This window comes from Micropterus salmoides, unplaced genomic scaffold (assembly GCF_014851395.1).
Source record: "Micropterus salmoides isolate LMB-PRFRI ecotype aquatic unplaced genomic scaffold, ASM1485139v1 Ms_hic_scaffold_16, whole genome shotgun sequence".
NCBI lineage: Eukaryota > Metazoa > Chordata > Actinopteri > Centrarchiformes > Centrarchidae > Micropterus > Micropterus salmoides.
This window is the reverse complement of record NW_024040707.1, coordinates 13,750,440-13,773,257: the sequence shown is the minus strand read 5'-3', so window position 1 is coordinate 13,773,257 and position 22,818 is coordinate 13,750,440. Positions and strand designations below refer to the sequence as shown.

The 22,818-nt window shown below is 40.7% G+C and overlaps 2 protein-coding genes across 2 annotated transcripts; one reads left to right on the top strand and one right to left on the bottom strand.

Moving 5' to 3' along the window:
* Positions 1-352: 352 nt before the first annotated feature.
* Positions 353-3,244, bottom strand: b3galt4 (UDP-Gal:betaGlcNAc beta 1,3-galactosyltransferase, polypeptide 4). The gene has a single exon (XM_038722279.1). It carries the CDS (start codon positions 2,875-2,877, stop codon positions 1,756-1,758), a length of 1,122 nt encoding a protein of 373 aa, XP_038578207.1. The 5' UTR covers positions 2,878-3,244; the 3' UTR covers positions 353-1,755.
* A 5,616-nt stretch (positions 3,245-8,860) lies between these two features.
* nr2c2 (nuclear receptor subfamily 2, group C, member 2) lies at positions 8,861-22,554 on the top strand. The gene is made up of 15 exons (XM_038722277.1): positions 8,861-9,027; positions 11,130-11,214; positions 11,532-11,627; positions 11,866-12,066; positions 12,237-12,342; positions 12,509-12,688; positions 14,387-14,543; positions 14,640-14,730; positions 15,618-15,763; positions 17,103-17,280; positions 17,633-17,754; positions 18,760-18,899; positions 19,375-19,512; positions 19,649-19,754; positions 20,150-22,554. Exons 2-15 carry the CDS (start codon positions 11,155-11,157, stop codon positions 20,319-20,321), a joined length of 1,893 nt encoding a protein of 630 aa, XP_038578205.1. The 5' UTR covers positions 8,861-9,027; positions 11,130-11,154; the 3' UTR covers positions 20,322-22,554.
* Positions 22,555-22,818: the final 264 nt, after the last annotated feature.

Sequence of the window (22,818 nt, the reverse complement as noted above, 5' to 3'; positions counted from 1 at the left end):
GAAGGATTTGAATATCGCACACATATCTATTTGTGAATATACACTTAAAGAGGAAGGTGGTAGGGGAAACCACGACTTAAGCATTTGAGGAAGTAATGTGACCATTGCATCTTTGTTGTCTAACAGTTGAATTCAAAATGAAGCAAGCTCGATCACGGGACTGATGCGCTTTTTTAAAAATCCTCAAAGTAACTAAACTGGAAAGACCAGTGTTCGATAACAAAGCACCTTTCTACTGGAATAAAACAAGTAAAGGGTGTGAGATGGACACATTCCTTCCACTTCAGTAGTTAAAGCAAAGCAGACGTGTATGTGTGTGTGTGTTTCTCTTCTAGAAATGACATCAGGCAAATCAAGGACATACAGAGTGGTTTATTGGTGACTGTATTTGAATCAAGCTTATTTCCATAGTGTAAACACAGACTGTCCCTTTTGATTCCATTACGGGTGTAGCAGGACCATGTGAGGCTGTCTTCTGACACGTTTTAAACTGTCTTTCAGTGTACTGAGACCGAACCCAGGCCAGACACACCAGCCCAAAGTTGTCATTAACAATGTCACTGTTACAGAGAGAGGTCATAAATAATACAATTGAGTGGGTTTATCATCTTATCAGTTTTATGGTTATATTTTCGGTGATGTGTGAGGCAACAGCTTAACCAAGCAACTTTCTCTTCTGTCTGTTCACAAATAAGGCCGCGTACATCTCACTGTCTCGCCAGTAAATCACAGGTAAGATTCAGATTACACATATCATCAGGCATTTACACGTTCTAAGAGAAGCAGTTACATCACACCAATCCTTGCTGTCCTTCACAGGTTATACCTGCCAGTTTCAGAATTGATTTTAAGATTTTACTGCACATTTTTAAAGCCCTAAAATGTCAGACTCCTATCTATATCTGTGATCTGCTAACTCTCTGTAAACCTGATCGATGAGATACTCTGGCAGGGCCCTACCACCACGTCACCGGGCCTTTTGTGTCCGGGGTCCCTTATCTGTGGAACTCCCTGCCTGGGGATCTCAGGCTGGCAAAGTCAGTGTCCTTTATGAAATATCTTCTTTAAACTCACTTTTATGGCTTTTTCTTAGCTAAGTAACTGGATAATTTTATCTTGTTTTACATCATTTGTTTTGGACTTTCTTTCAACTTTTATTATTTGTGTTTACTGTAAAGCACTTTGTTTTGAAAGGAGCAATATAAATAAAGGAAGTATTAGTATTATTATTGAAACTACTTGGGTTCATCCTGTAATGATTATTTTTCTGTTGGAACACAAAAAGTGTTCACTAATACATTTTTCTTTTTTAATTACTTCCTACTGGATAAATAAAGTTTGATATCGCAGATTGTTTGGAACATCAACATCATGTGGCAGGCATCTTAATAGACTAAACTCTACAATTGAAGTACCTGGTGATAGACGACATGGGTGTTAAATACAAGAAAGTAGCAGCGAATAGATGTCAGACTTGGTGTGTTGATAGAAGCGGCTGTATTTTCTCACTGTATACTATCAGCATGCCAATGTTGTTTGTTCCAGCCTACATCTACATATGTGTCAGTGTAATAATGGAGGATACTAACTCTCCTTTTCAGCAAAGAATACATTGAAGTGCTTAAAAAAATAAATCTATAAATATACACTGACATTTTCTCAGCGTAGTTTCACAGCCTGAAGAGCACCTGTGCTGTTCACAGTATTCCAGTGAGGCACAGCCCCAGTGAGTGCAGTTTTCCTTCTTATTAACCCTCACAACCCTTGCTCCAGCCCCAGAGCTGTCCCGAGCATCGCCCTGAATTTGCACAACCCCAGAGAAGCTCGCAGACTCAGCCATGAGCAGGGCTGTGGTGAATGGACGTCAGCCCAGTAGTACAGCATCTCCTTGGGTGGTATGCGGTGGATGGACACCATGGCCTGATAGCAGCAGCGCCCATATGGCACAGCTGGGCCACCAGAGAAGAGTGGGCAGTGGGAGGGCAGCACACCAGCTGCCCGGGCACAAAGACCAACAAACACGTCCTCAGGGGGCAGGGGTGTGGATAATGCAGGTAATGTAGAGGCGGCCAGGGAAATTTTGAGCAATGCGGAGCGGGACAGGACATACGCTGTACCACTGCAATAGTCAGGGAAGACGGAGGAAGGGTAGGCCCCTGCAGGGAGATATTGCTTGCTTTCCGGGTCACGGTCCGGTGCCACGTGGAGGTGCACCCTGCCAAGGTACAAGTCTCCTTGTTCGTAGGGGTTACGGCTCTTGTTCAGGAAGTGCAGGAGGGCGCTGGGATTGAACAGGACATCATCATCCACTTTGGCCATGAAGTGAGCCTGAGGGCAGAACCGGCGGGCCCAGCCCAGCATGGACAGGGTTTTTAGGGTGAGGTTGGAGTAGGTGTCCAGAAAACGCCCCTGAACCAGGTCTCCTCGCTCTCTGGCCTCCTCTATCAGCAGCTTGGCCAGCCCAGGGTCAGACGCCACACCAACCATGAAGAGGGTCATGATTCGCAGGCCCCTTACATCCCCCTCTCCTCCCCAGGTGTCCCTGATTGCTTGGCGGGCCCGCTGATTGGCAGGGGCCGAGGTTACCATGGTGATAAGGTAAGGCTTGGCACGCTGGCACACCAGTGGACTGGGCATGAGCAGGAACTCCTCGGGTCTGGTGGGAGGGACGCTCTGCGGGGGGATGATGCCTGCGTGCGGCTCCACCGCCGTGTTCATGCCCATGGAGGTGACCCATAAGTCGATGAAGTCAAAAAAGAGCAGTGCCAACACGGCTGCGCTCGCTATCGCGGCGCACAAATAAGGCAAAACGCCAAGTCTGCTCCCTCGCTTTCCAAACCGAGGCTTACATGCAGTCCACAGTCCCCGTCCGACCATGACCAACCTCCGCTTCCACTGCGCAGCGCTGAAGACTGCTGTAGCTGCTACCCTTGTCCGTTTCTCACTAAAATCCCTTTATCATTGGGTTTCCTCCGATCTTGCCTTCTCGTTGCTCCTTTGCTCAGATAATTCAGTTACCCCGTAGCAGCTGGAGGAGAGCGTAGCTGCCTCTGTACCTGGATGGAGGAGGTAGGGGCCGTTACTCTTTTGTTGATGCTGCAGCCCAGCCAGTCAGTTGAACAAAAGTGGGGTAGCCTGTGCAGCTGCGCAAAGGAAAGAGTCGATCCACTAGGAGCCCGGAGCTATCTCTCTGCCCAGACTCCATAACGTGGAGCTGCTCTATCGATTGCGACACAGGGGACGTGTCAAGAACTTTAAGTCACCTATTTCCTCCTCCCCCTCCCCCCCGGCCTCTTAAATATCGTATTTGCTAAAAATAAAATAAAGATGTTTATATTTGCATACATTGTTCAGTAAATTACAGCCTGTCAAATGATTGCCTACGTTTGATGATTTAATAGCTATATCCATAATAAACCGCATTATGTGTGGCCAAGCCTACTTGGACTGCGACAAATGTAATTAGCTCGATTGGGTTAGTTTCCCCATAAAACATATTCACATCCCGATAGCTGCAATATGGGCAGATAATGGTGAATTTGCAGGGATGAAGATCTTAAAACGGACGAATGACCAGTGTAGCCTATACTGCAGCCTTTAGATAATGTTGTTTTATCACGGCCATCTGTGCCGCTTTGCTGTGCTCCTATTCCCCTTCACGCCCGGTGTTATGCCGAGTTTTGCCTGCCTGCCGAGAATTGCATGCACCACCAAATAACCTACTGCTTTTAAACGCTATAATATTCTTTGTGGGGTCCATCAATGGTATTAAATGATTCGAAGTATATATTTTATGAACGTTTACAGTCTTTAATATTTCAATACACTTAGTAGAAGTACCATTCCTGGACATTTAGTATATATGTGGAGATAACGCCGTTTGATCAATGAGCACAGCAAAGTGTCTGAAAAGGACCTAAAGAGGTGGTTGAATAATTCGGCAGATCAAATTTTGTAGGCTACCTGCCGAGATTTGCATCCACCTCTTTTCTCAGCATAAATGACCGTTATCACCCGCGAGGTGCATGCAATTCTTGGCAGGCAGAATTTGGCACAACACCTGGTTTATCGAACTTGATGGCGCAGAGCGACACCTGGTGCTCAATCACAGGTACTTTTGTCGTTTTGTGTTGAGGTTGGAGGAGTTCACGCAAATGCAGGCAAATAGCTTAAGCAAATGTGAATGGTTTCTTTCCTGCAGAGATCTGATACACGAACGAAACACGCTGCACGAAGACTAGTGCAAAAACAAATGTCAAACACTAACATAAAAGTAAAAGGGACAGAAGTTACAGACAATGTGTCCAGTTAGTGAGTCCTGTAAGACCTCAACATCATCCCAATATGAAAGAATAAAACAATCGTCATAGACATTTATTTAAAGACCCCCCTCCATCCAGAAATGTTTGACAACATAAATATACTCTGTCTGATGTTCAGTTAAGTTGTTAGAAAATCTACATCTCTCCCCTCATTAAAAAAATCCAGAATCTGTGAATATGCAGATGTTTATTGCAACTAGACACAAGATGTCTCCTACTTCACAGAAGAGTCAATCCTCAGTTTTGGGATTTCACAAGTACATTCAAAAAATCCAGTCTCCAAGTCCATTACCTCAGTCTGAAGGATTTATTAATTAACTACAATAACATGGTTATGGATGCGAGAACACACTATTTTTCTGAACTCATTACTACACATAAACACAATCCCAGGTTTCTGTTTAAGACTGTGGATCAGCTGGTAAACCCAACCCCTCCTTGTGCCTCAGCTGGAAGTAATGATGACTGTGAATTGTTTTTATCTTATTTTACCAATAAGGTGGTGTCAATCAGAGCCTCTATTACCCCCGCGGCCTCTTACTCAGAGGTTCCTCACCAGCAACAACAGAGTTTTAACCAGTTTTATCCCATCGACTTGTCTGAGCTTTTAAAAACAGTATCACAAATGAGAGTGTCCTCCAGCCCACTTGATGTAATACCTACAAAGTTTCTACTGAAAGTAATAGATTCTGTTGGGCCCCATTTGATCTCTGTTTTCAACAGCTCCCTATCTACTGGTTGTGTCCCTGATTATTTTAAAACGGCTTGCGTGAACCCACTTTTAAAGAAACCTGGTTTAGATCCCTCCCTCCCACATAATTTTAGACCAATTTCAAAACTGCCTTTTATTGCAAAGATTCTAGAAAGAATTGTGTCCAAACAGCTGCTCACTGTACTGGAAAATACCAAAATATTTGAAAAGTTTCAGTCTGGTTTTAGGAAGTACCACAGCACTGAGACTGCCCTGCTTAAAGTCACCAATGAACTTTTAATGTCTGCTGATGAAGGCATGTGCTCAGTCCTGGTACTCCTGGACCTTAGCGCTGCTTTTGACACCATTGATCACAACATCATGTTAGACAGACTGAGGCACTGGGTGGGGATCTCTGGTACTGCCCTAGAATGGTTTTCATCCTACCTGTCAAATAGGAAGTTTTGCGTGTCTGTAAACAACTATGTCTCCTCATTCTGTCCAGTTAAATATGGTGTGCCTCAGGGGTCGGTCTTAGGACCCATTTTGTTTTCCTTGTATCTGCTTCCCCTTGGACGTATTATCCATAAACATGGCTTTTCTTTTCATATTTATGCTGATGACACACAAATATACTTGCCCGTCAGATCCACAGACCCTGGAATGCTGAGTTCACTTAACAACTGCCTTTGTGAAGTTAAAAAATGGATGTCAAATAATTTCCTCCAGCTGAACTCAGACAAAACAGAAATCCTGGTCATCGGGTCCCAGCAGATGGCAAATCAAATACTGCCTGGTTCCCTAGTAAATCACATTAAGCCTGTGGCAAAGAACCTTGGGGTTTGGTTTGATAGTAATTTAAATTTCGAGCAGCACACCACAAAGCTTGTTCAATCATGTTTTTATCAACTTAGAAATATAGCAAAAATTCGATCTATGTTAACTTTTAAGGACACCGAGACCATTTTACACGCCTTCATCTCATCATGCCTGGATTATTGCAACAGCCTTTTCACCTGTTTAACCCAAAATCTATTGATCGACTCCAGACTGTCCAGAACTCAGCTGCCAGGCTTTTAACCAGAACAAAGAAATATGATCACATCACCCCTATTTTAGCTTCATTACACTGGCTCCCAGTATGTTTTAGAATTGACTTTAAAATTCTGTTGATTACTTTCAAAGCTCTTCATGGCCTCTCGCCTTGTTATATTTCTGACCTTTTAGTCCCATACACACCAGCATGTACTTTGAGATCCTCGGGCAGAGGTCTGTTGTCTGTTGTCTGTTCCAGATTCTCGACTGAAAACTAAAGGGGACAGAGCGTTTGCTGTCAGGGCCCCAAGGCTCTGGAACAGCCTGCCCGAGGAAATCAGGTCGGCTGAGTCAGTGAACTCTTTTAAGTCCCTTCTTAAAACATACTTTTATAGGAGAGCTTTTCCCAATCTTATTTGACTGTATTTTATCCCTTTTATTTTATTGTATTTTACTAATTTTATATTAATTTTTCATGCTCTTATCTTGTTTTTTTGTATTATTCTTTACACTTGTTAAAGCACTTTGTAACTTGTTTTTGAAAAGTGCTCTACAAATAAGGATTATTATTATTATTATACACATACTTATGTGTATATGAATGTGGAAACAGGCTACAGTGTCAATCTGATGACTGAACCAAGTGACATAACAATCAGTAAAATACATTTTTGAGTACAGGGGGAGTTCAGTGATAAAATTCACAAGTAAAAGCTATGGTGTTTTGACACCAAGTGTGTATCCCCCTTTTCTGTAAGTACTTCATTATACTTCAATATGTATCTTAGAAGATAAGTCACTCGAAAACTGCATTGTAAATTTTATTGTAAATAAATACATTCCTACAAAGTGTGCCGCCTTTTCCTTCTTGCACAAACATTGACAATATATACTTTCTTGTTATGCAATCATATGTTACACTTATATACCTGTCTCTTGGAAAATGCATGGCAAATACGTGTTTGTATAAATGTCTTGTAAATGAATTGTAAATCGACTTTTATTCTACAGATACTGTAAATTGCTTAGAGCTGATCATTTTAATAACAACCCTGCAGCAAAATCTATGTCGTATGCTAGCACTGCGGACACTTTTTAATATGTGCCAGACTTTCTTTCAACAGAGTTCTTTGCAGTTCCTAAATGCTTTTTGACAGCATAAGACACAGGGGCCAACAACACCTGGCAATTTCTCTGTCTCTGTCTGGCTAACATTTCCCTGTGATGGTGACTGCAGGATGCCATGAAGTGTTCCCTTCTTTAAGTGACTCTGAGTTCCCAATGATATATTAAAGCTTAACTGAGACAGTTATTTAAATGTTATGGCAAGGTGTTCAAAGTGAATTGTGGAATGAAATCTCATGGTGGATTAATTAGGTCATTCAAACTAAATCCTATATAGCAAAATCCCATCAACTTTCTGGCAGCAAAGCAAAAGATTTCTAAAGGATGTTTCTAAAAAGCTATTGTGTGATTTTTTTTTTTCAGTTACATATATTGGGCATATCTGTTTTTAAATTGCTTGTTATAGTATATTTATTGTTGTCATTTTATCAAGCTGTACTATTATATTGTGATGTAATGTTTTTTTTATTCTCTTTATTTCATTTTAAGTGTTTTTTACAGGCCAATGTTTTGCATTGTCGATGTTTTATGTTCTATATGATGGGTCTTGGCCTGGACAATACTGTAAGAGCTATTGTTAATCTCATTGAGTGCCTTTTGGTTAAAAAGCAATATGAATGCAGTTGCATATTAAGATTTACTGGTAAATATTCACACCAAGAGCACAGAAAGAGGCGATGTAACATAATTTGTTTTTATCATACAAATTGAAAGGAGGCCAGACTGCATTGTAAAAATATATACTGTATGTCTATACAGTCATATTGACAAGAAGTTGTAAAATGATGCCATATTTATCCCATGACTTTACTCTTTAGCATTAGCAGCAGCTAACTGTGCAGATGTTCATGTGGCAGTCATAGATAAAACAATCCATATATTTTTGTCCTGGTAATAGTGTAGCATTTTTTTAAATCTAGAAATGACAGTATATGAGTGTCTAGTAGTAGTCTATTCTTGACTGTATTCTGAATATATATTGCACATAATTGTTATTACTGTTTTTGGTTATTGATTGTAAATAGTGCTTATATAGTGAGTGTATAAATTTTTACTCCTTTGTAGAATGTTAACTATATATTTATTGTACATAGTGTGTGTATAGTGTGTACCTATATTATTTATACATCTACGTAAGAAAGCTAACTGATTATTTTACTGTATTTTTGTTCTTTACCTTCCTCTGTGCTGCTGAGTCAACGTGAATTTCCCCTATGGGGGATTAATAAATGAATATTCTATCTTATCTTATCTATGAAGACATGACAACATAATTAACTAGGCTATTCAAATGACCTTTGGTCCTAACTACAATATAAATTAAAAATAATTAAATAATTACTTGGAATTTGACCAAACATTTGTATGCTTATAAATATTTTATTAACAACGGAATTACAAATGACATATAGGCTATCATTTTGTTATATTATAGGCCTATATGACACATTCTTGACTTACAGTTTTCAAAGCTTTGTGCCATTGAGGAGAGCAGGCCAGAAATACATTAATGGTTGAGAAACAATGTTTGAGTTTGTCTCTAATGCGTCCGTTATTAATTTTTTTCTTTTGTTGTGTTAATTTTCTAACACATATCTTAACAGCAAAGCAAAGTCCCTGTCAGACAGGATGACGTAAGCCCTGTCTGACTCGCGCCAACGGTGGGGGTGGGGGGCATTGGAGGTGCGCGGGGACGCGAGAGAGAGGAAGGAGGAAAAAAACAAAAACCTTCAACCATCGTCGACGCGCTGGCGGTGCGGGGTCACGAACTATGACCTTTAACAGAAGAAAACCAAAACATATATTTTATAAAATAGCAGAGAGCCCTAAATTCGTGACCACCGTTTCTCGGAGGTAAGTCTCAGTCCCGGATAGAAAACCGTATTTAGCTGTCCGTGATACCGGAGGATAAAAGAGCGCAGCTAATGACCCAGCTAGCTTGTTAGCCAGCCGATGCGCAGCTCCCTTCCTGCCCGATTCTGGCAACTCGGGATCCGGGCAAGAGACGTGAAACGCTGCTCTGGCTACGCTGATGTGCTTTACAGACAGTTAAACTAATGTGCATTTACTGTCGATTAAACCTGAAGCAACCCCCGCATGCTAGAATGACAAATACAAGGAGAGACTGGTACAGTGAGCTCTTGCTGCAGCCCTTGTTGCGTTTACTCGTATTGCGCTAGCTTAAACAGCTAACATTGGAAAGCTGTGTGTTAGTTGCTGAATATGAACTCGACCCTTTTACCTTTGCCATCCCGGGGACAGAAGTGGGTTGAAATTACAGTGACTTTGACTTTATTCACCAAAGCTGCATTTTTACATTTACTTCCAGCACACCGTTAGTCTCCCACTCTACTGTCTGCAAAGAAAATTTCTCGTAACATATTTATCATAACGATTCGTCTCCAGTGTTGTTGGCTGACTGCCAGATTCTCCATTTTGTTCTGCGTTAGGGCAAGGAGGTACTGATGGGCATTCTGCTGGACCAATCGGTAAACATTATGAAGCAGCACGCCCCCCCCCCCCCCCCCCCCCCCCCCCCCATACACATACACCCCTGGTCAGTGAGCTTGTGGAGCTACTGCAGGCACATTAATCAGCTTTCACATCTGCTGTCAAATCGTATTCTTTATTATAATCAGAAATCAGAGTCATAACTGTTGTGCAAGGAGGTAATTCATGGTAGGAGTTGATGCTATCACTTAAATCTGACTAGGAAGATGCCCAAATGCAGTACGGCCACTCAAAACTTGATATACAGATTTATAGGTTTTCAATCAGAAATCAGAAAGAGCTTTATTGCCAAGTAGTATTTTACACCTACAAGGAATTTGCTTTGGTGATAAGGTGCTACAGGTAGACAATCATACAGCTGACGTAAATAAATGTAAAAATATATAAATATGTTATAAACAGATGCAGATTATAAAAGAATAATTGAACTATGTTTGGAGAAAGCACAATGTGGCAGATATTTACATGTGCATTACGCCGGTTTGTGTTGTGCAGACATATTACAGGGTGGTATGTAAATTGAACAAAATCTACAAATATAGAAGAATAATAACGAATATGTGCAATACCCAAAGAAATACCAGTACCAGATATCAATGGATTGTGTATGGGATGTGTCTGTTGCCCTGATTTTGACTCTGTGCCGTTAGGGGTGTTACATTTAAACTGTTTTGATGCGTTTCTGCCATCTGCATTCAAATGCAGTGATTTTCACACAGTTCTCTTTGCTCTTTGTACAAGTATCATGGTTTGCAAAACATTTAACTAAAGTGCAAACACTCAGCTTTCAGTTTTCTGGTCACAAACTTGTCTCCAATGAAGAAAGAACATTTCTATGGTGTCAGCTAATTATCTGAGTGCAAATATGCAGAGGTACAACACTTTTGACTTTATAATCAGTATGAAGTCACATGTAAAGGGATAAACCAGGTTGTAGGTAAAAACTATTGTGATGTAGTGATGTGCATATAAAAGGGGGTACATTTCTATGGATGGCCATGAATTATCCACCTTTGTTGCAGTGTCCTGTTGGACAGTGTGAGGTTCAGACTGTGGTGTAATGTGGTTATGAACGTTGTCTCAAATCTCCCAGTCCCTGTCACACTCAGTCACACAAAATATTTACCTAAGGTGTTTGAACAGGAAGAATATTACAGCAGGTGTGATGAGAAAAGCCATTATCTGCTTACTTGATGATATAAGATATGGAGCAGGAAAACAGATGTTATAAATACTGTTAATTGTTATTTTTCTGTTTTGTTTGTCACCATCAAATGCTTGCATGTTGCATGCTGAAAAGACATTCGTTTTTCATTTTGCTGTCTTGAGCGAAGGGTTTTTTTTGTGACAGGATGAACATTATATCTATAAAACTGTTTCCTGCTCTTCTGTGACAGATTGTACCTTTGTGGTTGATTAATGTATTTGGCATCTTCCCCAAACAGACCTCACTAATGACCTTACATCATCATGACGACCAACCTGAATCTGCTCTCTCAGCAGAAAGTGGACTCTGAGCATGAGGCAGAGGTGAGTGTACAGAGGGAGACTTTTAATTATGTACTTTGCTGGCAGTCTGCATTGTTCCATATAACCCACATGAAGGCTTTTTAAACGTGGAAATACTGTGGTGCTACCCTCAGGCTGTGTGCTTAGTGGATATTGACTTGTTGCCATAGAGACATACCTTCTGTAGACAGAGGTACTCTAGACAGGTCTGACTTGTACTTGCGTAAAAGTGTTGTATAATAACATTTCCATTCTTTACACAGGCTCAAGTAAAATGTTGCAGACTTATTGATTATAATCAGGTGTTTAAACTTGTTGAAATGTGTTTCACCTTGCAGATGTCATCCTCTCCGTCAGACTCAATGATGAGTGAGTCTCCACAGCGCTTTCAGGTCATCTCCACTGAGGCTGCCACAACACCACAGCGAATACAGGTAACTGCTGTGCGCTCAACATTAGTTGGCTTCAGAGAATGTGTCACTGCTGCAGCCCGTTGATGTTGTCCTCTTTCAGCACATTAGCAGCAGCACTGAACGAGTTGATGTTACATTACTTAGCACTCCCACCTCCAATGTCACTCTCTTCTCTTTTTTTACTTCAACCCCATTGGTGCATGTTCATTTCTACCTCCCTCTCTTTTTATCTCCCTCTTCCATATCTTAACACCCTCAGATTGTAACTGACCAGCAGACAGGTCAGAAGATCCAGATAGTGACAGCAATGAAGCCTTCCAGTGCTCCCAAGCAGCAGTTCATTCTGACTACGGCTGACAGCTCAGGGGCAGGCAAGGTTATCCTGGCCTCGCCAGACAGCCACAACACTAAGCAGCTCATCTTCACTGCTGCAGACAGCCTGATGCCAGGAAGGATACAGGTAGAGTTCCCCCATAATATCACCCCCAGGTACATGACGATACTATTGGCAATATCTTGGTCTTGATATTTGTTGTTATTTTCTCATAGTGTTATAATATATTATAATTATTGACATTGTGTTAAGGTGAAACACAAGATTAATGGCCTCTGTTTGACTTTGCTTTTCAGATTGTCACAGATCCTGTGTCAATGGAGCGGTTGTTAGGGCAGTCAGGGGACCTGAGCCGGCCGCAGCCAGTGGAGTACTGTTTGGTGTGTGGGGACAAGGCTTCAGGTACTTACAGCTGCATTACCTGGTGATGTGTGGTTTTGTATGTGTTTTCAATGATGTATCCTGATGCTATAGCCCACAGTGTGTTTTTCTGCACATTGTCAGCAATCGAATGTGCACCCACGCACACAGTGACTCACTCGTTCTGACTAGTTTTCTTTGTGTTTAGGGCGTCACTATGGAGCGGTCAGTTGTGAGGGATGTAAAGGCTTCTTCAAGCGGAGTGTGAGGAAAAACCTGACCTACAGCTGCCGCAGTAAACAGGACTGCGTCATCAACAAACACCACCGCAATCGCTGCCAGTTCTGCCGGTTGAGGAAATGCCTTAAGATGGGGATGAAGACTGAGTGTGAGTTTGGATCCAAATCCGGGAGACCATGAGAAAACTCTCTTCTTCTGTGGCGGTTAGCATGTGATGTACAGTCCCAAATCACGTTACCTTGTAAGGCAGCTGGATTTGTGAGATCACGCGAAACTCCAGCCCAAATATATAGAGAAATTAAGGAATAGCTCCCACGGTTGAAATCTTAATGCTAAATCTCTTCTGGTTGACACATTTCTACCATTGCACATAGGGTTGGGTATCATTTAAAAGTTTACGATACCAGTACCAAGACCAGTATCCTTACAGTGATACCGATACCAATACAGTACTTCATGCGATACCTTGCATGAAATGCCACCTGTTGAAGCCATATTAGTTGATTGGACAAGCAAGGAGATCTATTTCTTTTTTCAAATAACTGCTATATAACATATTGGGAAATTGTATCAGATCGCTTTTAGTCCTACTTAGGTCATCCTCAGACGAAGGACGACAGCTTGGGAGTTTTTTTGTATTTGAATGAGAGAGGAGTGAAACACTTTAGTGACCACACGAATTGTGGAAAACGAATTAAAGTTAAATTTTTCTTACGTTTTACGTTTATTTTGTTAACTTTCGATCAATAAACTGAATTGAAAGATCTCCATGAGTGTTTTTGCCTTTAGTGGTGAGTCGCGAACCTCCTCTAAAAAAGACGACAGTAATAGAAGAAGACAGAAGTAGAAAATAAGAAAGGTTTCGGCTAAACAAGTCACTAAACTACACTAGAAAATCTGAAGAAGCAAATAGAGGAAAAGAGAGGCTGCACATCCAGCTGATCAAACAGACTACATCTGATATCTGTGGCAGCTGCAGCCGGAGGCTCTTTGAGAAAAATCAGCTGATGGCTGCTGCGCCACAAAAGCTTTTAATTGATATGATGGAACGCAGTGATCGATCAGTGACAAGTGATGTGAATAGCAAATAAAAAAGTACAGTATAATGTTTAATGATACCAGTAGATGAAACCAACGGACGCCAAGCTTGTGGTGATAAAATTGCAACAGTGACAAAAATGCCCGAGCAGCCGAGGGTGAAGGGGCTGTTAAAATCACGCATGGACTTACAAGCGGGTGCAGGCACATTAGGGGAAAAAGAGCCGGGCTCTTCTTTTTCTTTCATTGTGTTACTTGCAATCTGTTTACAAAAAGTATTGAATGAAGTACTGGTTTGACTGGAAACGTTTCTGATACCACTCGATACTGGACTGTTTCGCTCAATACCATAAAGGTATCAAGTAGCAATACCCATCCCTAATTGCACGGTGTATACCATTATATTGCCCAACCCTACTGTCACTCAGAAACAAGGCAGGTATTATCAGGGTATCTACAGATATTTACAGTAACAATAGTTAGATTTAATTCTTGTATGTGGTTGCGAGTTTGCAGAGGAGTATCAGTCAGTACAATCAGATCTGTAGCAAACACTGTCACTACTGTTAGCTACAGTAGCTAGGAAGCTCCATCCAGTCAATTTTAACTTAAATCAAAGAGTTATTTATTAATTACAGCCACAACATCTGTCAATTTTCTGTCACAGAGAAGTCTCTTTAGTGGATTGATTTATTACTGTGATACATTGATCTACTAGAAAAGAAAAATATTCTTCTATGATCACTTGTATTATTATGACCATTCGAAAAAAGTAAATACAGGTTGTCTGCTTGCTGTTTATCCTCAGCTGTCCAGAGTGAGAGGAAGCCCATCGATATAGTTCCGAGAGAGAAGCACTCCAACTGTGCTGCCTCTACCCAAAAGATCTACATTCGCAAGGACCTAAATAGCCCACTCATCGCCACACCAACCTTTATCTCGGATGCAGAGACAGATGGCTCCAGGTCAGTGGGAATCAAATTTACAGACAAACCTCAGGCCTGGGCTCTCAGGTGGTGATATGAGAGCTGGTTTTTAATGATGATCTGTGTCATGTGCAGATCCAGCTTGCTGGACCAGGGGATGCTGGTAAATATCCAGCAGCCGGTCATCCAGAGTGATGGAACTTTGCTGCTGGCCAGTGACTCAAAGGTACAGCTGTTACTGCAGTCCCCGTAAATGTAACCTCTCCCTGCCTATCTCCTTCTGCTCCTTGTAATAGAATTATGATCCTTTAGACAGAGATGTTGGAAGGTTTTGTTGCTCTTGCATTGTGAAGATGTTATATTTGGTGCTTAGTATTACAAGGTCAACAAAATAAAGGAGTTCGAGCTTGAAAATCTGTGGGAAGACACTGTGCATTTTTATTGATCTTGAACGTTTTAATCGGCTTGTCTGCACGACCAGAACCTGTGATTTTTATGCTCACACTGTACAGATCAACTAATTGGTTTTGTCCATTGACAATTCCATTAAACTTTGTTCAAACAAGGTACATCGTGTCTTCAATGTTGACGAAAAAAGATGCAGACAATATACAGTAATCTGTCTGTAATGCAGCTATGTTTAGTTTCAATCAAGTCAAGACAGCATGTACTACTCCTGTAATATTAACATAAGCTCACTACAGTTTATAACGGATCTTTAGACAGCCGCCATGATGGAAATCAGACTGTGGAACTCCTCAAACTGTAAGACAGCCAAGCTTACTTTCTGACCTGCCAGAAATACATCTGGTCATCAGAGAGCCAGGTCGTTGATTTTTCAGGCAATTAAACAGGCATCATGACCCCTCTTAAACTGCATGTCAAATGACAGCCCATCAGGCAGAAATTAGGATCAGATTCTAAACGTGGGGGACCAATTTGAGGCTAAAATCGGGCTTATTTCTATTTATCTTGTTAATAGGTTTTAAGGAGCGTTTGTCATCACTTTTTGTTGCAGGCAACGCATTTCTATTATTATATATTATTTTGAGGATCCCAGTTCGGCTGACCTATTTGATGGAAAATAATCTGCGTTGTTTCGTTTGTCTTTAGATGGAGTCTGGGCAGGGGGACTTGGGGACACTAGCCAATGTGGTGACATCACTGGCCAACCTTAGCGACTCACTAAAAGAGAATCTAAACAATGGTGATACCTCAGACAGCCAACACGAGGAGCAATCTGCCAGCGAGATAACACGGTCAGTCAGAGGTGCACAGAGAGGAGGGGAGTGTGTTTGTGAGAGGTATCTGCGCTGTTTCGTCACTCGCTTTTAACAGGCCCTCAATGAATTCTCATCTTTTCATGGCCAGTCTTTGGCAGATTATTTAAAATGGAATAGATTTGTTTCTATAGAGGCAAGAAAAAGGCTTAAAATGACATGGATATAACAAGGACTTCCTCAAGGGTTGTTTTCTTTCTTGTGTTTTCAGTTGTAATGTATACAGTTTAATTTAAGTTTCAGTATTATGTGTAAGGGTGCTTTCACACCTGGATCGATTGGAGACGTTCCGAAACAAGGGGGCATTTCCCCTTTGGCTGGGTTCGTTTGGAAATATGTGAACACAACAATCGCACTCTGATCCGGAACAAAACAACCCAGCCGAGATCGCCTAGAAGAGGTGATCTCGGCTCAATTCCAAACGAACCCTGGAGCGGTTCATTTGCAGTGAGATCACAGCTGACCCATGAACCGGAACAAATTAATGTCTTGCCTGGCAACCACGCCAAAAGATCGCTTGTCAACATGTAGCTTCAGCAGCTTATTTTGCTAATTTGTTGCGGTATGTTATTGTGGTTAATATATTGTAGTATGTACTGCTGTCAGAGTTTTTTTCCTTCACGCCGCACTGCTTGACGGAGCTTTCACAATCCCTCTCTTTCTTTTTATCACTAACCATTTTGTAGACTTCAGTGTTCTTGTGCCCACTGAAGACCAAATATCTATGAGGCATTTCAGGTCCTCGCAGCACCAAGTCAACCCATGATTCATTTTGTGTTGCTGTTGTCATAGAGATGTCCCACAATGCAAAGCGCGACCTCCATGCATGAGGTAGTGATGTAAGGAAAGCCCTGGAAGGGGATGCGATTTGGACCGCTTTACAATTGTGCGGTGTGAACACAAGAGACGTATAAGTTGATTCGGAACAAAGTAATAAACAAAACGGTCTAGGTGTGAAAGCACCCTAAGTTAATTCCAGAAGACAACAGGTATCCCAACCCTAATTGGTTTTCCGATATTGTAAGAAATAATAATTAACCTTATACTTACATAAATCTAGACATGTACCCTTTAATATCTAGCCAACATTTAATGCAAGTCATTTTACATTAAGTCTGCAGTGAGTTTTGACATTAGAGATTGTACCTTCTTCTGGCTTCATACATACACAAATATACATGAAATATTATGTTAACAAGAAGGAGCCACATCTATCTATTTATTTTGCAGAATTTACGCAAATCAAATCACTTAAAGGTGTGTGTGTGTGTGTGTGTGTGTGTTTGTGTGTGTGTGTATGTGTGTGTGTTACGCACAGTGCCTTTGACACCCTGGCTAAAGTTTTTAACCCACCTGAAGTAGGGGTCAGACAGAGTCTGGCAGATAAGTCACAGTGTATCGGTGGAACAACCATCCAGCTGATTGGTCGAGACCAGGAGACCCCCATCATTGAGGTGGAAGGACCACTGCTCACAGACAGCCATGTCGGCTTCAAGGTGGGTGGAGTCACCTAGTACAGCTAATGGCTCGAATAAAAGACTCACATTATTAATAATTTAGGAATACAAATTGTTTTTCTTGAGAGTGAAATTGAATCCTGAAAGAATTCAAGGCCCTCTGTGTTGTGAAATTACAACAACAACAAAAAAGGTTAAAAAAGACCATTATGTATATTTACCGAGGGCTTTGCTGTATATTGAACACTTCTCTGTCTAAACATACTGAAAAAGTGGCTTGTTGTCAAGTCCAATTGAGACACTTGTTTGCGTTCCTTTTACTTTGGCATCTGTTTATTAAAATAATTTCCTTTCCTATGTCCTATATCGCTATCTTTTCCTGTCTGTCCAGCTGACCATGCCTAGCCCCATGCCCGAGTATCTGAATGTACACTACATCTGCGAGTCAGCATCCAGACTTCTCTTTCTCTCCATGCACTGGGCACGCTCCATCCCTGCCTTCTCTGCTCTTGGGTGAGACTTAAATTATAGTGTTAAGCCCCTTCCAGACATGCACCCCTTTACATTAGTGCGATGGCAATTTAACGCATTACTCTCATGTATGAATGAGCACACTGGTCACTTTTACGTACAAGTCACAATGGCGATCTTACTAGGTCGGACCAAGAAACGTTTCTGTTACATTTTCAACACGGCTCAAGTCTGAATTCAGTGCTGTCAGATTAACGTAAAGACTGCAGAAGCACGAGGTAAAACATGCAAAGAGAGACAAAGTAATTGTGCGTAAAATTACTGCAATAAGTGTATTATCTCAATCACCATCTCTTATGCACAAAATCAGTGTAATAAACTAGAAAACACTGAGAAAATTTAAAGTATTTTCCCTTCGTGATGTACCTGGGAACAAGGAGGTTAAAAAACACCCTCTCTATTTCTTTCTATGGCTATACATACAGTATGTGAGCAAAATGGAATTAAACGAGAGTCCCAACTTAATGCTCTGTCTTTCAGTGTTTGTTCATGTCGGATATTATAAAACAGGCCGCAGAATTCGCTGTTAAATAATGTTAAATGATGAAACTGGTGTGAAATGCTTCAGTGGGTTCACTGGGACAAGCAGAGCGATTGCCCCTTGTGCTGACAAAGGTCCAAAATTAAGGTTTCAAAGGCAAAATATGTTTATCACTGCTGCAGTAGCCTGTGAAAGGTCAGCTATTAAAACATTTTAAACGCACTGCCGTGCTCTCTGTCTCTCTCTCTCTCTCTCTCTCTCTCTCTCTCCTGTAAATATCCTCACAATATTTGAATGAGGGAAGAAAAGAACATCTTGTAAAAGTCACCTCTGTCTGAATGACAAAATGCTTTCACTTTAATAACTTGATGAAGCCGGCTGTGTGGAGTATTCCATGTCTGAAAAGGGGCTTTTGGAAATACCATAACACTACACGCTCCTGTCTATTTTACAGTAGATTTTTTTCCATCTAAGTGCTTACACTTTTTTGTGTCTCTGTCTTTCAGTCAGGAGGCAAACACCAGTTTGGTGCGAGCCTGCTGGAATGAGCTGTTTACTCTGGGTCTTGCTCAGTGTGCTCATGTGATGAACCTGTCGACCATCCTCACTGCCATCATCAACCACCTCCAGAGCAGCATCCAGGATGGTATGGACCACAGACCTCGTCATCATTTCTCAGTGGGACACACAGACAAACAGGATTCAAGAAATGTGATTTTTTTTAGCTGTTCCAGAACAAACTAGGAGTAAAGCATAGAGGAACTAATGGGAAAGGGCTGTAGATAAGTTTTCTTCCATTGTTTCATTCATTTGTCAAGCACTTGTGGCATTGTAGGTGTTGTTTATACCATTCTATTGTTTCACATTCCAGTATTACACATATGAGCTCCAGATGAGGCTAGATGACTGTTTATTATTTGTTCATGAGTCATACATGATGGCTCAGATGCCAAAATTGAACTTGATGTAAACTACATGTTAAAAGAACTTGACAAAACCCGTCATTAACAAGCAGTGATTCAAAATTGCAAGTTTTGATGACAAGGACATGTTTTTGTCATGTCAGAAAAAGTAAATTATGAATCTTGAAATATCAAACTGGACATTTTCCTCTCTCCCAGACAAGCTTTCAGGGGACAGGGTGAAGCAGGTGATGGAGCATATTTGGAAGTTCCAGGAGTTCTGTAACAGCATGACCAGGTTGGACATTGACAGCTACGAATATGCCTACCTGAAGGCTATAGTGTTGTTCAGCCCAGGTGAGTCTGCTCTGAAGAGTGTCAGCTTTTCTTAAAGCAAGTTACTTTCATTAATTTTTATCAGTCAGATAAAAAGAGTTCCATGGACGAATGAAAGTGATTTTATTAAATTTTGTATTTGTATTTAACTTGTCAGATCATCCAAGTGTGGACAGCGGCGGGCAGATTGAGAAGTTCCAGGAGAAAGCCTTGATGGAACTGCAGGACTACGTGCAGAAAACCTACACTGATGACACTTACAGGTACATTCAAACATCCGGTCTATGGAGCATGTGTACCCCAGGGGGAACTTACCGAGGGTATATGGGAAGATTGTGGAGCAGCTCAACATGATGATTTGGTAAAAGAACAAAAACAAACATATCCCAATATTTGTGCAAAATGGTATAAGGCTGATTTTTTGTTTATTTGTTGTCACAATAACCAATAAAACTACCAGTTACAATAAGCTTGTCAATAAATAGTCACTGGTAAATGCGTGTCTGTCTGGCTAGCTGACATAAGTTTGGCTTATGAAGACTGTGGCACTGTGTACACACCCCGAGGAACTTATAAGAACATCTTATTTGCAGAAAAACAAGGTAAGCAGATATCAAGGACTGACTTTGCAGGAACTGCTGTGTGTCTGTTTCCCCAGGTTGACCCGTATCCTGACTCGTCTCCCGGCCTTGCGCCTCATGAACTCCAGCATTACAGAGGAGCTCTTCTTCACTGGCTTGATAGGTAACGTCTCTATTGACAGCATCATTCCCTACATCCTCAAGATGGAGACAGCTGAGTACAGCAGCCAGGACAGCCCATCACTTTAGCACCCAGAACGGTCGAATTAAAGATTAGCGAGTGTCCACTTCAGGAACTGTCTTTGTTTCGCAAGGGGTTTACTGTCAAAATCCTGCAGCGGCCCCTTGTTTTCTAATGATGCATGGTGCAGAGTCATTCAGGACTCCTTGCTAGAGTAAGATAAACTGGCACTTGAATGCCAGGATGACACTTGGAATGTTTTCTGGAGCTGATGCAGTGTGGTAATCTCGAGTTTCTGGCCTAAACTCAGTCGCTCTCAGTTGAACGAAAAAGGAATCCTCTGCAGCTGCAACTGTGCTCATCTCCTTTAATGTCTTTACAGCACTTCATGCGTGCTTTACCTTCTGGCCTAAGCCTTTTCAAATAGTTTTAGTCTTATCCAAGCCTTACCATGCTCTCATGTTGATCACATTCATTGTTTAGCACTAGCTGGTGTTGCCAGTATCAGATGAGCTATATTAAGAAGCCCAGTCCTTAATCTAACAAACAGGAAGTGGAATTTCCACCTTTTTAAAAAGTCTAACCCAGTCTTTAAGACTAAAGTGAATCTGAGTACTTAGTTTAAAAGTGTACTTTGAAGCTGTAAAATATTTGTTTATTTGGTATTTGGGAACATTGGCTCAGTTTAAACTGGTATTTTTATTGGCTGTGCTTTCACATTGAGAATTCAGGCTTTTACAAAGACCAAGTATGACTTTTCTGTTATACAACAAGGAATTGAAACATGCTTTGTAATAATTTTCTCTCTTTTCAATTTTAAAACTGACTGACTGAATTTCCTTAAAGGTGCAAGACATTAATGTACAGTTCTTTACTTTAAATAAATGTAAATATTAGTTGGAATGATAACTCCAATCAGGTACAAAAAATTAATTCATGCTTAATCTGTATTCACATTGCCTCGCTATCATAGTATTGAGCTACTACATTCTTAGCTCATTCCGACATGACCATTTTTTTAATATATTGAATGACATGTCCGAGATTTTAAGTTTGGGTATGTTTTTACATTTAGGTACACTTGTTTCTGGGTTATCATGAATGTGTTGCTAATAGAACCTGTGCAATCACCTCATCACTTTTCCCCTTTATGACAATCAATTATATGTTACTTCCTTTTGTCCCATCAGTGTCATGGAATGTCCCTCTCGATCTGCATTTTGTATGTGTATTTATCAATGGTAATTATTTCTTTTAAGGAATCAAATTCTCTTAAAGATTTTGCGTTCAGAAATGTTACGTAAATGTTACGTGTAGCTATGCTGCTGTTTTTGTACTTTTGTTTGCATTTGTACTCTGCTAAGTGCACATCAATCAGCGTTTGTGGCGTTCCACTGTCTTCATGCTGACTAAAACTTTGTGTTTTTTATGTTTTCTAAAAACTTTTAATTTGTTGTGAACAAATTTGCTTGTTGCATACTAAGTGTACTTAAAGTACTTTTGGGCAGGTTTCCCTGATTTCAACAAAAACTAGAGATTTTGTGGGTAGCCAGTCTCATGTGCATTGACGTCTTGAAGACGGTATGTGCTGCGGCTTATCCACCTGTATAAAGGTTTAGAATAAGCATCCACAGCAGTGTGAATGATAATGGGGACGTAAAGAAGTCAACACGGAATATGTCTTGTGAAATAAATGTCAATTGTAATATTCGGGTTTAAAACCTATACAGACTGTTTGTAAAGGCACTGTCGTGAAATGACCTTTGTACATGTAATTTCATAAAAATGAGTGCATGTTGTTTTTAAGGCGGGTTTTACAATCTTGTGGCTGTCCGCCCTAATAAGGAGCATTGATATAATTTTTATAGTGCATTGCAGTGCATGAACAAGTTGCTTAAAGTGCATTTTATGAAATGCTGTATGAAAAATGTTTAATTTAAATGTTGTGGCTTTAAAATATTTACCATGAGCAGCTCTCACATTAGAAGATATTAGATCAGAATTTTGTTTTTCAGCTTTGTGGATTGAGTATCCTATGGTTCAGATTTTTATACTGTGTAAATGTAGTTTGTTTTTCTGCTCATAAAAAATGTATTTCTTCAGACATTATCAAGAGATTCAAAACATTGAAACATTCATGTTTTGCTGGAGTCTGTCACAATCCTACATTTCTACCTCACACCGATAAAGATTTAAAACAAATGTATTAGCGACTGAGCTCCTGTATCAGCATTCCAGTCTCTGAGACTGGCTTCTCTGAAGCCAGGCGTTATAGCAGAAATAAACAATTACGAAATATGACATGGCTGGGAGTCTGTTCGTGCTGAAAATGAAAGGCTAAAGTGGCACAATGTGAGATTTGAAGGGGTTTCTTTTGCCCGAATCCCTTCTCACATTAAAGCTTTGGCAACATCACACCAGTTTTTCCTTATCAGTTAAGTGAAAGATGTATTTACATTATTGTTGGAAAAGACTTCATTAATAAGATTTGATGTCTCAGCAAAAAGCCATTTTCATGGGTGTGAACACTTATATCTGTACGCTTTTATACACTTTAAATACGTA